This window comes from Saccopteryx leptura, chromosome 2, assembly GCF_036850995.1.
Source record: "Saccopteryx leptura isolate mSacLep1 chromosome 2, mSacLep1_pri_phased_curated, whole genome shotgun sequence".
Classification (NCBI taxonomy): domain Eukaryota; kingdom Metazoa; phylum Chordata; class Mammalia; order Chiroptera; family Emballonuridae; genus Saccopteryx; species Saccopteryx leptura.
Window position 1 is genome coordinate 309,964,216 of NC_089504.1, and position 14,668 is coordinate 309,978,883.

General features: G+C 38.3%; 1 protein-coding gene across 1 annotated transcript in view; it reads left to right on the forward strand.

The window, feature by feature from the left end:
• Positions 1-14,668, forward strand: part of EXOC4 (exocyst complex component 4) — a 701,469-nt gene that overhangs the window by 322,286 nt on the left and 364,515 nt on the right. Inside the window, exon 10 of the mRNA XM_066362739.1 lies at positions 8,014-8,110. Within this exon, the coding sequence (XP_066218836.1) occupies positions 8,014-8,110 (97 nt within the window). The remainder of the gene's footprint in view (positions 1-8,013; positions 8,111-14,668) is intronic.

Here is a 14,668-nt window from a genome sequence, read left to right on the forward strand (position 1 = left end):
TCTTTTTTTTTTTTTTTTGTCCTTGTCATCCTGTACTCCAAAACCTCTTACTGGTAATTGTTAGGAAGATAATTAAGAAACTGATTTACTTTTTGGTTTTGTTTTTTTTTAAACCAACAGATCACTGCAAAATAACAGATGATTATAAAATTCATTTGCCATTTAGGAGCTAGAATATGTTCAATTCTTGACCTACAAAAGAATATGATGTTTACTTCTTTATAAAAACTATTTCATGATCTTTGACCACAAATCCAGGAGAGATGGTCTTACTTAAAGCCAGACTTAGGTGAGGTATGTCCTCCCTAGCAGCCTGCTCAAATTGGAATTCCAACAGATAAAGGATACTACACATACTCATACTATATTGTCCTTTATACTTCAAAACACATGCTGTTTGTCCTTCTCACAATAACTTATCATTAGGCAGGCCCCAGTTTGGACTGTCTTTCTCTGCATTATGACTTATACCTGTGAGTGACTTTCGTGAGGACCCAAAGGAATGTCCCCTTCTTCTTCTGGGCTGAGGTCCTTGGAACTTTCTTTCTTTCTTTTCTTAGTCTTTTCCTATTCCCAAACTGTGCTGCTGCGCAATTCTTCACAGAGCACCCATCAACCTTCTGCTCCTCCCACCACACCCTCTCTCATTTAGGGGAGGGCTTCCTGTGGTTGTGACCCCAGGGGCAGCATGCAAAGATGTAATTCTAATAAGTTTCTCTCTAACTGCAACCTCCCCTTTTTTTTCCAGATCTTCTCTCTGACTCCAGCCATAAATACTCTTAGATCTTATGACAGCCCCCGTCAAGTGTCGCTTCATCGTTTTCTTCAGTCAAACCCTTTTCAAACCTCATTTTCTTACCAAGCCTTGACCTGTCTGTGCTTAACCACTTGAATTTTTTTCTTGCCAGAACCTTCAACTCTTTTTATTCCTTGATTATCATTGCTTCTAGGTGGTAAAGCCAGAACCCTGGTTCTCAAGGTCACACTTCTTCACTCTTATTTCTGTTCTAGAATATTCCACAATTATATGGCATGGCTGTAAATGTCAGTTATTTTCTCTCACTGGATCCCTCAGCAATATAAAAGGATTTTTGAGGGATCCTTAATATTTTTTCTCCCCTTTCTTTCAAAGATTAGGTCAGTTCATCACCATTACCTTAAGCCCCCACCCCACTGAAGTAATGAATGGATCTATTCAGGATTCAGGGACTCCTAATTCTTTGCATCTTCATGCCCCAACAGACCATTTTGTGGGATGGCAAGTACCCCGACAAAATGCCCAGGAGAGTTTTCTTGGTTTGTATTTGATTGTTTGGGTTTGGTTTTGAGTCCCGATGAAGAAGAGTGTTGAGCCAGAGATGTAGTTTTTCTCCACCACAGAGATGAGAGGATTCATCTCCTAGCAACTGTTCTGGCTGCTTTTAGAACACAAAGGATTCTAATTCAGTGAGCAGTGGCTGCCAACGCTTCTGAGAGGGAGAAAGGCATCCTGAGAGATGTTTGTCATTCTACTGAATTATCATTTTTTAGCACTAAAAGAATCCACCAATATCACTTGCTCTTCTCACAAAGCTTGCCATGATCATAGAAAGTCATAAGTCTTTGAAGGTCAGGAGAGGGAGGGTGTATGTAGTTCATGAGTACTAGCCAAAAATTCATGCTCAGGGTTTTAGATGGCCACAGAGAACAACAGAAATAGAGACGGGGTATTGTATAATTGGAATTTGCTAAGTAAGAGAGCAGATTTTAAATGTCCTCACCCCCCAAAAAAGACAATGGATGTGTTAATGCGCTAGGTGGGAGGAATCCTTTCACAATGTGTCCATATATCAGATCATCATGATGTACACTTTAACTTGCTTGTAGTTTTGCCAGTTGTACCTCAATCAAACTAAAAAAAAGAAAAAGGGAATAGAATAGAGGCAAAATTTTAAGTTTTTAAAAAATAAACTTCATTTACATTCTAGGACTGTTTGTTTCACTTTGAGACTTTACAAAACTTGATATTTTCCCCCATCTTCCTATTTCTTTTTGTTGCTAAAATTAAAAATGATGAGGTGACCCCTGGGGGACCCAGGCATTTTCTGTGTCGTAAGGAAACTAAGACGTTGTAATAACCTCAGATGATTAGACATGGGGAAATGACCTGTGGTAACAATAAGAGGAGAAGCAAGGGAGGTCTATTGAACTTTTTTTTTTACTTAAAAGAAGAAACAAAAAAAAGGTGTTTCCATCAGTGCTTTGGGTCTTAATACAGTTAAACTCTCCAGAGTGCCTTCCCTGAGGGTCTCATACCTTTACTTGTCTTCCTGCCTTCATGTCCCCAGACCTCATGGAGCCCTCCTCAGTAGTTGAGCTCAGAGGGGTCATCATCCCCCCTACTCGTTGGGAGAGGTGAAGGAAAGTAGACTAAGTCTAGTTCTTACTGATGGGACTGTATTAGAGAGGAAAGTGTTATTTTTGTCCTCAGTTGGACCATTAAATGTGTTTCTTCCAGAATTATCGTCTACAGGAGAGTTTTATAGAGAGAGTATTATTTTTCTCAAGCTTCACTTAAACATTTTTGATCAGAGACGCTTTTTGTACATTGACTCAGACGACCAACTGGTATAGTTAGTGTTGCATTTTATATGTCAAAACCACCATAAAATCAGGGTTTACTGCTCCCTATTTTAGAATTTTCCTGTATTACCCATCATCTATGTCATTTTTTTCAACCTGTGAGTTTCTTGGGAACATAAAATGATATTAAGTGCTTTGTAGTATGTATAGTTGGGAAAAGAAAAAGTTGTTGAAATTTTAACCTACCACGTGTATGACCTTGAGCAAGATGCTTTGCTCTCCTCACCTCTAAGGAGCCTCCATTTTTTTCATTTCTATGTTAAGTAATGATATTACAGGGATATCATTAGGGTAAAGGGTTTGCACAGTACAGTTTCCTCGTAAATGTGTAATAAGTATGAGTCCCCGTTCCCCCTCTGTTCTTGCTACATATTCTGTATACTACTTGACATCTGTCTTAATTAGCTTAACATCCAGCTACCCAGGAATAAAATGTAATTGAGCAGTGAAATATAGACCAGACATTTACCTCTGTAATGTTGGAGATAACTCATTTGCCTCTATTTGGGGGGTTGTTTTCTACAAACAATGTCTTAATCAATGTACTTTCTAGGGATTTTATTGAAAGTTGGATTCCTTACTGAACATAGTTTATGCAAAACACAACTCCTATTTGTTCCTAAGTGCTTTCTATTTAGAATTCACTTGGTTTAAAGGAGACATTATCCTTCTCTGTTTGTTCATTTGTTTATTTGTATAGTCATTGAACAAATATTTACTGAGTGTTCATTACATGCCAGAAGCTATTTGAAGCACAAGGGATACATCCATGAACAAAACAGGATTGTTGTTAATAATTATACACTCAGTGAGAGTTCAGTCCAAAAGACCCTTTCTTATACAGGCTGTAGCTTGGATTTTTCTTCTCAAATCCAACAGCAACTTACTCATGAGCATTAGAAAATCATCACCGAGCCTGATATGCTTGACTTGACTATAATTGTAAGTCATTTGAGTGAAATAAAAAGTATCTTACCTTTGCTTCCTTCTTCGTTTGGTACCAAACCCCAAGCTGACATACAGTCAGTCCCATGTTACACGTGTGTTGGTGGGGAGCGGGGTTAGCAGCAGCTGCTGCATTCAATCAGAATGATAATTTGCGCTTTAAGAATAGGCACTTGCCAAAGAACTTAATCTAAACGAACCCCTCTGGCAAGGTGACAGCTGCAAAGTCAGGGGACTCTTAGACATGTGGCTGCCTCTTAGAGCCAATTACAGACCCTATTTATTGATGCAGTCAGAAATTAGATGTTTATTGTACCGAATGTATTTCCATAGTCCTTAGAAAGTATTTATGAAGCAAAGTATTTGCTGCAGAGCAAAAAACTTCACCTTCACTGTGCTTCTTTTCTGTATGGGAAGGCCAGCATTAAATTTAGAACTCATTAAAACCATCAGATGAGGCATGTTGCTTTCTGTGGCTCAACTAAAGGGACCGTTAAACTTTGTCCAGAACATTCATAATTCTAACATTTACACGTTCAATAATGATTCTTTTTAATTGGAAATTTAGGAGTGGAAAAAAGATTAATTTTATTCCATCACGTTGTATTCTCAGCAGTCTTCTAAACTTCCCACTGCCATAGTACTGCTCCCCAAATAAGGCAGACGTATTTTAGTCCGACCCATTAATGATATAAACTTTATAATGTTGCCTAACATAGCAAGAATGACGTTTTTTGAATTTGGAGTTTTTGTGTTTTAGTTTATGTTCCAGGGTTAGAGAGAGAGAGAGAGAGAGAGAGAGAGAGAGTGTGTGTGTGTGATGAGCAGATCCTTAACTGCTTGGTAATTCTCAAGGGAAATTTAGATAACCATTTATTTGAGAGCTACTAGAGGTCAGACACTGTCCTAAATGCCCTTGAGTACGTTATCTTACTTACACATCACTACAAGTCTTTGAATGAGTTTCTTGCTATCTGGATTTTATAAATGAGAAAGCTGAGGCTCAGGGAGTTTAAACAATTTTATCACCCTTATAATGCACATAGCAGATCTAGGGTCTAGCACCCGTCTCTCGATTCTTCCCTCAGCACCATAGTCCTCTCGCTGAGGACATTTGTTTCCATTTATTTCTGAGGTTTTGGTTTTATAAATTTCTGTTCTATCAAAATGACACTGTTTGTTATAAACTACATCAAATTCTGGTGGGGAAGAATGAAGAAATACACAAGTTTGGGAGTTGATTATTTATAAGTAAACGAATCCAAGAAGGGACTGACCTGCACGCACTAAGATGCTGTCATCTCCACGGTCCCTGGGTGGCCCTGGCACCTCTTGCCAGCCGTCTGGGGGAGCCTGTCAAACCAGTGTCCTCACTGTTAAAACTAGGAACTGTGACCGGGCATTTCTGCCACCCCTGTCTGCAGAATATAAATTCTACTTGTAACGTCATTGTCAGTTTCCCCTTCTTTTCATCCATCCATCATTCAGCATTCTCTCCGGTGCCTATCACCTGGCCTTTGCCGGCCGACAGGAGGCTGTGGTAAGATGAATGACAGGCAGGGAGATGCTCTGGTCCTGTCTGTGCTCTTCTCAGGATTGAACAGCATGTTCCTCAGGAATGTTCCTGACAGCAGCTCCCAGGTTACGTGATGATGGGAAGGCAAGTAAGGACCGGCGAGGCTGGCTTCTCACCCAGAAGGCTGAAATGCTCGAAAATAAATCTCAGAGGCTAGAGACTGACAGACTGTATGGTCTTTGGACCTTCCCTTTGTGTTGTGACAGCTCTGTTTTCAAGAATAGTTTCACGAGGTTGCTGCTGTTTATTGATAATTTAGTAAGCTAAATTAGGACCGTGTACCTGGAATTTTGGTTGGAGTTGGCCTCATTTTTTTTCTTATATTTCTGCCCAAGATGTATTTTTTATTTAGTTTAACCCCACTGTGAAAATCAGTAATCATCTGTCTATACCTAACAGGGATTTATAACAAATGACTGGAGTTAGATTAATCAGGGGCATATTTAATTATTGAGTACCTAAAGCCACAGAACATCAGAATTTTTAGGAACCATTGGAGGTCATATAGTTCTTAAAAAGGTAAGCTGACATTGAGTAGATTTAGGCATTATTTTTTTGTGTATTTATTTCATAGTAACTTATGTTGTTCCTGGAGTGCAGAATATCACCTGGTCTCTACATATACACCTGTTTCCTTGCTGATTCAGTTGCGCCTTGATTTTATGATCTTAGAAAGAGATGTGTTGATAAAGGAGACATATTCTACTTTTTTTTTGTCCTGTTCGTGATCATACCATGTGAGCTTTGAGGAGGATCTTTACTAAAGGAGCAATATTTGGGGCGGACTTGGTGTCCTGCTCTCCTTGTAACTCAGCCAAACCACTGACTTTGCAGAACAAGAATATCGCTGGTGCAAACAGCACTATAAAATAGTGGGTTTTCTTTCTCAAATGAGAAAAAAACTTGCTCATGATTTTCAATTAAAAGCTGTACATGCCATTATATTTTCTGTTTTTCTTAAGATGAACCATGCGCTGATTAGTTGTTGGAAAGAGCTAATCCAGGTGGGATTTGTCTAGACTCCGATGCCTCTGGGAAGCCTTGACGATCGGGCCTATGGATTTCTGATGCTTCGCATATTTTTATCAGTCAATTTCCAAGGTGCCTCAGAGACCATTAAGATAGATAATAAATCAGGCGAGATTAAGTTGTGTTTGGTATCACACAAAGAACTATAATTAGAAAGATAATGTTTAATTTACAAAAAAGAAATGAAACATTGTAAGTGTAGATTGTTAAGGCTTTGAGGAAGCCTGTTAAGCTATATGTCACGTACCTGTCCTCTCAGAGTTCTGAAACTAGGAAGAAATAACGTAAGGTAGATGAAAGGTGGAATATTACTTTTATATTGATATAAGCTCAGTTGAATGATGTAGTCTAGTGTGAGAGTCAAATGAGTTTTCTAAATGAACATCTAAACTAAACAGATCTAGTTGCCCACTTACAAAGGTGCTGGACCATGTGATCCTTCTCTCTCTTTTTTTTTTTAATTTTTATTTTATTTATTCATTTTAGAGAGGAGAGAGAGAGACAGAGAGAGAGAGAGAGAGAGAGAGAGAGGAGAGGAGAGAGAGGAGAGAGAGACAGGGGGGAGGAGCTGGAAGCATCAACTCCCATATGTGCCCTGACCAGGCAAGCCCAGGGTTTTGAACTGGCGACCTCAGCATTTCCAGGTCAACGCTTTATCCACTGCGCCACCACAGGCCAGGCAAGTCCTTCTCTGACAAGACAGGACCTTTCTTGCTAAATTCAGCCAGACAACACATACTGTCTGCATGCATTCCGGTCTCTACAGTGCAGTAGGGGTTGCTGAAGCACGCATGCCCAGACTGCCCTTGTCAGTTTTCCAAAGGAGGTGCTGCACTTTCCCTGGAGTGAGTACAAGGTGGAGAGAGGTCATGGATTAGATTAATTAAGCTTCATTTTAATGAAAAAAACAAACAAACAAATAAACAAACACACAAGGATTAGGAGTGAAGGAAAAGCATTTCTCCCAGCATCCTAAGATAGACATTTATTTTTTTTACATTCTAAACTTGGCTGGAGCCCCCCAGTCAAGGCATGTATGAGAAGCAATTAATGAACAACTAAAGAGCCACAACTATAAGTTGATGCTTCTCATCTATCCCCCTTCCCCCCACCTCTCTCTCTAAAAAAAAAAAGAAAAAGAAAAAAAAAGAAGAAACTCACCCGCTGACAGTTTTTAGAACACAAGGGAATTGACAACTCTGAATCATACTGAAGAGCTGGACTCTGAATACTACGTAGTTTTAAGACTATCTTAACCAATTTATTTTTCTGATATCTCCTTATTACATGTGTATGTGGAACTTATGGTAAACAGCCACTAATGTTAAAGGAGCTTTTCAATAATACCAAATAAAGATTGTAAGTAGAGATTCTAAGCATATCACAATCAGTGGGATCTTAGATTTGGTGGAATACAGTCAGTTAAATTTATAGGGGTCTCTGCTCCAGCCTTTCCAGCCCTGACTGCATTGGGTGTCAGTCTTCTTCCCTTGACGGTTTCATGTCCCGTACTGTCCCAGATAGATACTGCTGCTCGGAGATCAAAAACTTAACTATACCTTGCACTATTATACCCTTGCACTATTTCTTTAAATATAGTATTTATTCTTACTGTGCTTCTATGATCTCGCTCCAGCGTGAAAATGCTCACTCATAGTTTATTTAATGAGGAAGACAAGGTCAAGTCATTGAAAACAATTTTGTAGCTATTGAAAACGATTATTTTCAAAGATGGTCCTTCTTATAGCCAGCCCATAGCATTTATCTAGATAGGCTCAGTTTATTTCTTTGTAATATTTCTAATTAACTAAACCTATTTATTTTTTTCTTTTTCCTGAAAGGAGGTCCTGATGACAATTTAATTGAAGGTGGAGGGACAAAATTTGTCTGCAAGCCCGGAGCCAGAAATATTACGGTCATATTCCATCCATTACTAAGGTAGGTTCCATAATGAGTCCTCACTGAAGATCAATATTTTCATTCTTTATACTGATATATTAGACGAATACTAATAGGGCAGTTAGCATTGAAACAAGTCATAAAAAAACAAAAAACTTATTCTATTTTCTAGTTCATTGTCAAAGTTAGTCAGTAGGACAAATAACATCTACCCGACTAAGTGGCTACATCTTCTTAGTAATGATACTCCATAAATACTTCATTTTTTCTTTCCTATTTCTGTCCCTGCCCGACTCCTCTCCCTTCCCCCATCTTGTCCTTTCCCTCCTTATGTATTTCAGGAGTTGGCAAACTATGACCCACAAGGAGAGGTCGAACCTGTGACATGTTTTTATAAATCAATTTTTATTGACACACAGTCATGGTCATCCATTTACGGGGTGCCCATAGCTGTGTTTGTGTTGTGATTGCAGAAGTGAATATTTGCTACAGAACCCATATGGTTCACAAAGCCTAAAATACTTACTCTCTGGTCCTTGACAGAAAAACATTGCAGACCCGTAATCTGTCTCACTAATTCACACTAATGACTCAGATGTCCTTTGAGAATTGGCAGGTCTCTGAGCAAATGTAATTTACCAAACTAAAAGACATTGTATCAGTCAAATATGTCATTTTTATATATTGCAGCATAACTTGATGGTGACTAGAGTGAAATCTGTTACACAGCTCAGTTTAGTGTGATTCTATGATTGGAGGAAAATAAGAATCCAAGATACTTCAATTTAAAAAATCCTTTAAGCTCTAAATACCATTAAAAAGGCACTTTTTTGGGGGGGATTTAAAATTTCTGTTTTGCAAAATGGAGAAGTCCTTGAGGTATGGTGTAACAGGTGCACATAGTTAACACCGCTATTCTGCATCCATGAAAGGGGTCAAGATCCTAAAGTATGTGTTTATGACTACAATAAAAAGAGTACTTTGTGGACACAGATATCCAGTGTAATAGTAAGTGTATGTTTTCCTCGGTAATGAACCAGTATATATTTTTGTTGTATTTTCATATAATGAATGAGGAACCCTTAGGTTCATTAACAGTTAGATACCACATATCAGGCTCACTTTCTCAGATAACTTTTATGATATTTGAGGCATTTGGGTTAACAGTTAAACAGATGCTACGAGCTTGGCCAGGGATAATACTGTATGTATTTTCCCAAAGCTTAAGCAGGTAATTACTGGAATTACTCTACCTTCTCATTAGCCAAACTTACTAAAGTGATGTCATTAAAATTAATTCGATTCTAATCTCTTAACCAGTTTTTAAAAATTGTACTGGAAAACTTTACCCAATTAGGTTTAAATGCAAAAGCACAAATGTATAAATTGAAAACCATCAACAAAAATCCTCACTTTCACACAATAAAAAAACAAGAAAATTTAGAAGAAATGCCAGTAACCTTTAAAATATTGTTTGACAAATTTTGCATTAAGTAAATTCATGTACTTAAGAATCATTGAATTAAGACACATAAGACTATTTGTCTAAATTTATTTGATTATATAATAGCTAAATTACAGCATATAGAATTTCTGGATTAAGTAACAATTCTCACATATATCAACTAACGTTGGTAATTAATTTAGGTACTCACTCTCTTCTCCAATTACAATTGATTTCTACTTAGGGAGTGTTGCTAATTGTTAGGAAAGTGGGAAAATACTTTAATCATTATAGGCTTCTTCTAACCTAGATTAACACCATCATTTATTGCAGTTAGTCGTGGCTTGCATAAATGGAGTCCTTATGCATTATTATCGTTCCTAAGTATAGAAGAAACAAACCCTTTGGAAGTTTTTGACAGTGTTGTTAATAACTACTTTACAAGAGATGTTTTTTCCCATAAACTTTTATTTTTTAATGTGGTAGTTGAATGGAAAAAATATACTATTTCCTACATAATAAAGTACAATACTGGTAAGGTACTGGTAGAACTTCATGTGTTACAATTCTCAACAATTATTGTTTAGTATTATATGTATGCTGCTTTAACAGAGGTGTTCTAATGCTTGAGAATACTCTTGCTGGTTTCACTCATCTGTTTAGTCTCTACTTTCATTCAGAATCTTAATTTATTATTGATTAGATGGGAAAGTTTTGTTGCATGATTTAAAAGAGGTTTTCATTCATTCTCCATGGAACTCTTAATAGAAGTCACAAGAATATTGCGTCGGCAAGGTAAGTGAACTCCTCCCCATACAGGTGGTCATCACAGGTTTTAACTGAGCCTTTGACTCACACTGCAGCCTAGATTTCCAAACCATTGTAGAGTTTCAGCTGATAACTCATAGTGGGCTTATGGAACCTCAGATGACTAAGATCTTTTAGTATTTCTTTTTAATTTTAGTTTTCACACTTCAGCACTTTCTAGTTATTGGACTTGTTATTTTTTTCTTACTTTTGTAATGAGGAGAATCAGTATATATATGATAGATGCATACTAGTATATTTCATTTTTACTATTATCATTTAAATTTTTCTCATTTATCCTGTAGTCATTCATTTATGTATGCTGAGTAAGTGAAATGGTTATTAAAGACTTTGCAGCGTGGTGTTTTTCCTTCCCTACGTCAGATGTGTACTCTTGTTTAGCAATCGTCACTCTTATTTTTTTTTTTTTTTTTTGTATTTTTCTGAGGTTGGAAACGGGGAGGCAGTCAGACAGACTCCGGCATGCGCCCGACCGGGATCCACTCGGCATGCCCACCAGGGGGCGATGCTCTGCCCATCTGGGGCGTCGCTGTGCTGCAATCAGAGCCATTCTAGCTCCTGAGGCAGAGGCCACAGAGCCATTCTCAGCACCCGGGCCAACTTTACTCCAATGGAGCTTGGCTGCGGGAGGGGAAGAGAGAGACAGAGAAGATGGAGAGGGGGAGGGGTGGAAAAGCAAACGGGCGCTTCGCCTGTGTGCCCTTGCCGGGAATCGAACCTGGGACTCCCACACGCCAGGCCGACGCTCTACCACTGAGCCAACCGGCCAGGGCCAGTCACTCTAATTTTTATGGGCTTATTTAACTATGTATAGAAATATATTTTATCCTTTTGCTCCTTGCTTTTTTTTTAATGCTAGTTCAAAGTGAATGTGACCTAGCATTTTATTCTTAAAAAAAAATGTAACATAGCAGGAGAGGCAGTGTAGAAGAATGGAAAGGTTGGAAGAAGCATGAGATTTGAGATTTGAAATGAAACCAAAACAAGTTATCTAGTTTCAGTAAGAGGTTTCGTCACCTTGGTTTTGCTCACGGATTGTTTATTGTACTCTGATTCATTGCCCGGTCCTGAGCAAACAGAAAAATGAGATGACATCCTTGCCCACTCACTTGGTGTCTGCATAGGTGGCAAAAAGATTTTATCGGAGAGTCAGTTTATCAACGGGACCTCTTATGCCTTGTACGCAAATCAGGGTGGCCTCTGTGGAAACCCAGTTTGACATTATTATGTGATCACATATTCTGTGACAAAGTAGTTCCACTCCAGATGTGTTTCTACTTGTATGGAGTGACTCACACTTTATTTCCACCCCAATTCTCCAAACTTTTTCTAATTGGTTACAATTGGTTTTTGTTTAGTTTTGTTTTGTTTTGTGAGAGACAAAACAGAGAGAGAGAGACAGACAGAGAGAGGGACAAATAAGGACAGACAGACAGGAAGGGAGAGAAATGAGAAGCATTAGTTCTTTGTTGCGGCACCTTAGTTGTTCATTGATTGCTTTCTCACATGTGCTTTGATGGGGGCGGGGGGCTACAGCAGACTGAGTAACCCCTTGCTTAAGCCAGCAACCTTGGGCTCAAGCTGGTGAGTCTTGCTTGAACCAGATGAGCCCATGCTCAAGCTGTTGACCTCGGGGTCTCGAACCTGGGTCCTCAGCATCCCAGTCCAATGTTCCATCCACTGCACCACCACCTGGTCAGCCGGTTATAATTGTTCTTTATTTATAGCTACTATCATATTAAAAATAAGTTCAGGAGGAACTTAGCACAAATTGACTTTTATCACAAGGCACGATTTGAACATTGTTATTTTGTCCTTAAGTTCTTTTAGTGAACTCTCAAATATTTTTCATTGGACAAAAGAAGCCCTTTCAAGTCTGTAGTAGGGCTTCATTTTTTTTTTTTTTTTTTTTTTTGCTTCTTTTTTCCTATGTCTAACAACAGACAGTGTATTTTGTCTTCCAGAACTTCAGCTATCGCTTTTCTACACTTTGTTTATTAAGAATGTTCTTTTCATAATTTTTACTCAGCTGGAAGTGCATTCTTGGCAGGCTGGAGGTTTTCCCTATTGAAAACTGAACCACCTGCTAAGAGCACCACACAGCAGATTCCCATTATGCTGTTTTATGTATCGCCAACAGTCGTTTATAGTGTCCTGACATAGAATGATTGTACTCGCTTCTCAGATCTGGTAACCTTCAAACTGATGCCTGTGCTCTTCCCATGACTGCTGCTGTCTCATCACTAGGAGTCGCACAGGCTGTTGAAGCGGATATACTGACTTCCCATTTGCTCACCACCCAGTAACTCTGCTGACCCCTTGGTTTGTTTTCTGAATGGCTTCCCATGCTATTTTCTCTTTTTGGTTAAGAAACCAGATGATTGTCTCTTGGAGTGTGAAGTTTTAGAAAGGTGAGGTATAATATTATCAGTGCTTCACTCTTAGCCTAAAATAGCATTGTGTGCAATTAAACCCTTAGTGGAAAATTTGGATGATAAGAGACCATCTAATCCATTTTTCTCCTTGTGGGTTTCAATGGGGAAAAAATAACATATTGAAATAAATACGCTTCCAGCCATGCCTGGGTAGATTCTGAAATAATTTCATCAAAATACAGACCCTGAAAATGACAGGATTGATGATGCTTTCCCACATCAACATGTTTGCTGCCTTTGTAGCTTTCTCTGGAAACATTCGAGAGGAATGGATGGATTTGCTCTGATAAATGGAATGTTTTTTATAAGACTTGAATTTGGAGACCAAAAGGGAAAAAAATGTTAATGTTGAAATGTGAATGGCATATTTTCTTTTTGTCTAGGTCTGACATGAATTTAAGATTTTTTTTAACAAAAATTATTCTTTTTGAATAATTAATCATGGTAATTATTAATCATGATTTAAATATAAGTGAAACTTCACCAATGAAATACATGTTATTGAGGTACCAACCTCCGTAACCTTTCTTATTTACAATTAATTGACCCTTCTTAATTAAAATTAATACATAATGTTAACATTTCAGGAAATTGGAAATGACTTTGTGATTGCTTTATGTGGCATTTTGGGGGGAGGGAGTGAGAATTTCTATTTTTGTTCATTTTTAAAATTTATTATTATTACTTATTCCCTAAAAGCTTAAGAATAGAGAATATATGATGTCTTAGATTTGTTAGTATAGTTCCTTCATATGAAGGAAAATGGTTGACAACAAATAATATTTTTTTACAAATCTAAATTATTGCAGCATCTAACTAAAGTTTCAGGAGCCACTCTCTGCATGAAATCTGGGCCAGTGAGGCAGTTGGTGAGGAGAGTGACCAGTGAAAACACAGCCGTGCTTGTATTGGTCTGTGTTGCTGTCACCATCTCACAAGCATAGGCTTCTGGTTTCAAAGGTTGAATCGCCCAAGACAGATGCTGGGATTTGGGGCAGCCCATCATTGCTCGAGAGACAAAACTTCCTGACCTTCACAGCTATGGACAGGTCAGGACTGAGGACACATGAATTCAAAGAACGTTTCTCTCTGAGTCCTCACAGGGCCTCTTCTAAGTGCCCGACTGGATTAGCATCCCGCCCTCATGATCGCTTTTAACCTTAAGGATCTGCTGTGGAGAATGCGCATTGAATTTTGCATTTAGAGCACGCTCTGGAAGTTCAGTTAGCACATGATTTATGTAATCATTCTCTTAGTGCAGGGGCCATTGTTTCTATGGAAAGGCAGTTTGTATATTACATGGTTGGAGGCTAAGCTGCTGAAGGTGGGGAATGACCATTTTTCAATTTTGGGTGTTTTTCAAATCACCGTGAGTCTTAAATTTTTTTATATATCTATAAAGTTAAGGGGTTGGTTGACTTTTTACCATTCAGGTATTGTGATCTGTGACTGGGAAATGCTTTCATAATATTTAGGAACTCTAAAGGCTTGACATTTTAAAAATTTAAAAGACCAACTGACAACGTATTCTTTTTCTTTTGTTTATTTGCTTCAAGTAACTTTTAAAAGGCATTTGGCTCTGTAGGGTAATGAGCGCTTTGCATATATGAAGTGTGTTTCTTAGGAGACGGTTGAAGGACAGATGTTTGCAGTCTGGTGATGACTTGGCAGAGGTAAGAGGCTGAAGACATAGCAGATGATGGTGCCATTTAAAGTAGCAAAAATGTCGCCGGTGTTGAACACAACTTGAATACTAAATATCCAGGCTGCGAACTTTTTTCACTCTTTACCATCAGCCACACTTCATTAAAATCAGACAGCAATTAAGGCTTCCTGAGTAGAACAAAAAATAAAATATTTATTGGTCATTAAGAAGAAGGCTGGCATTTA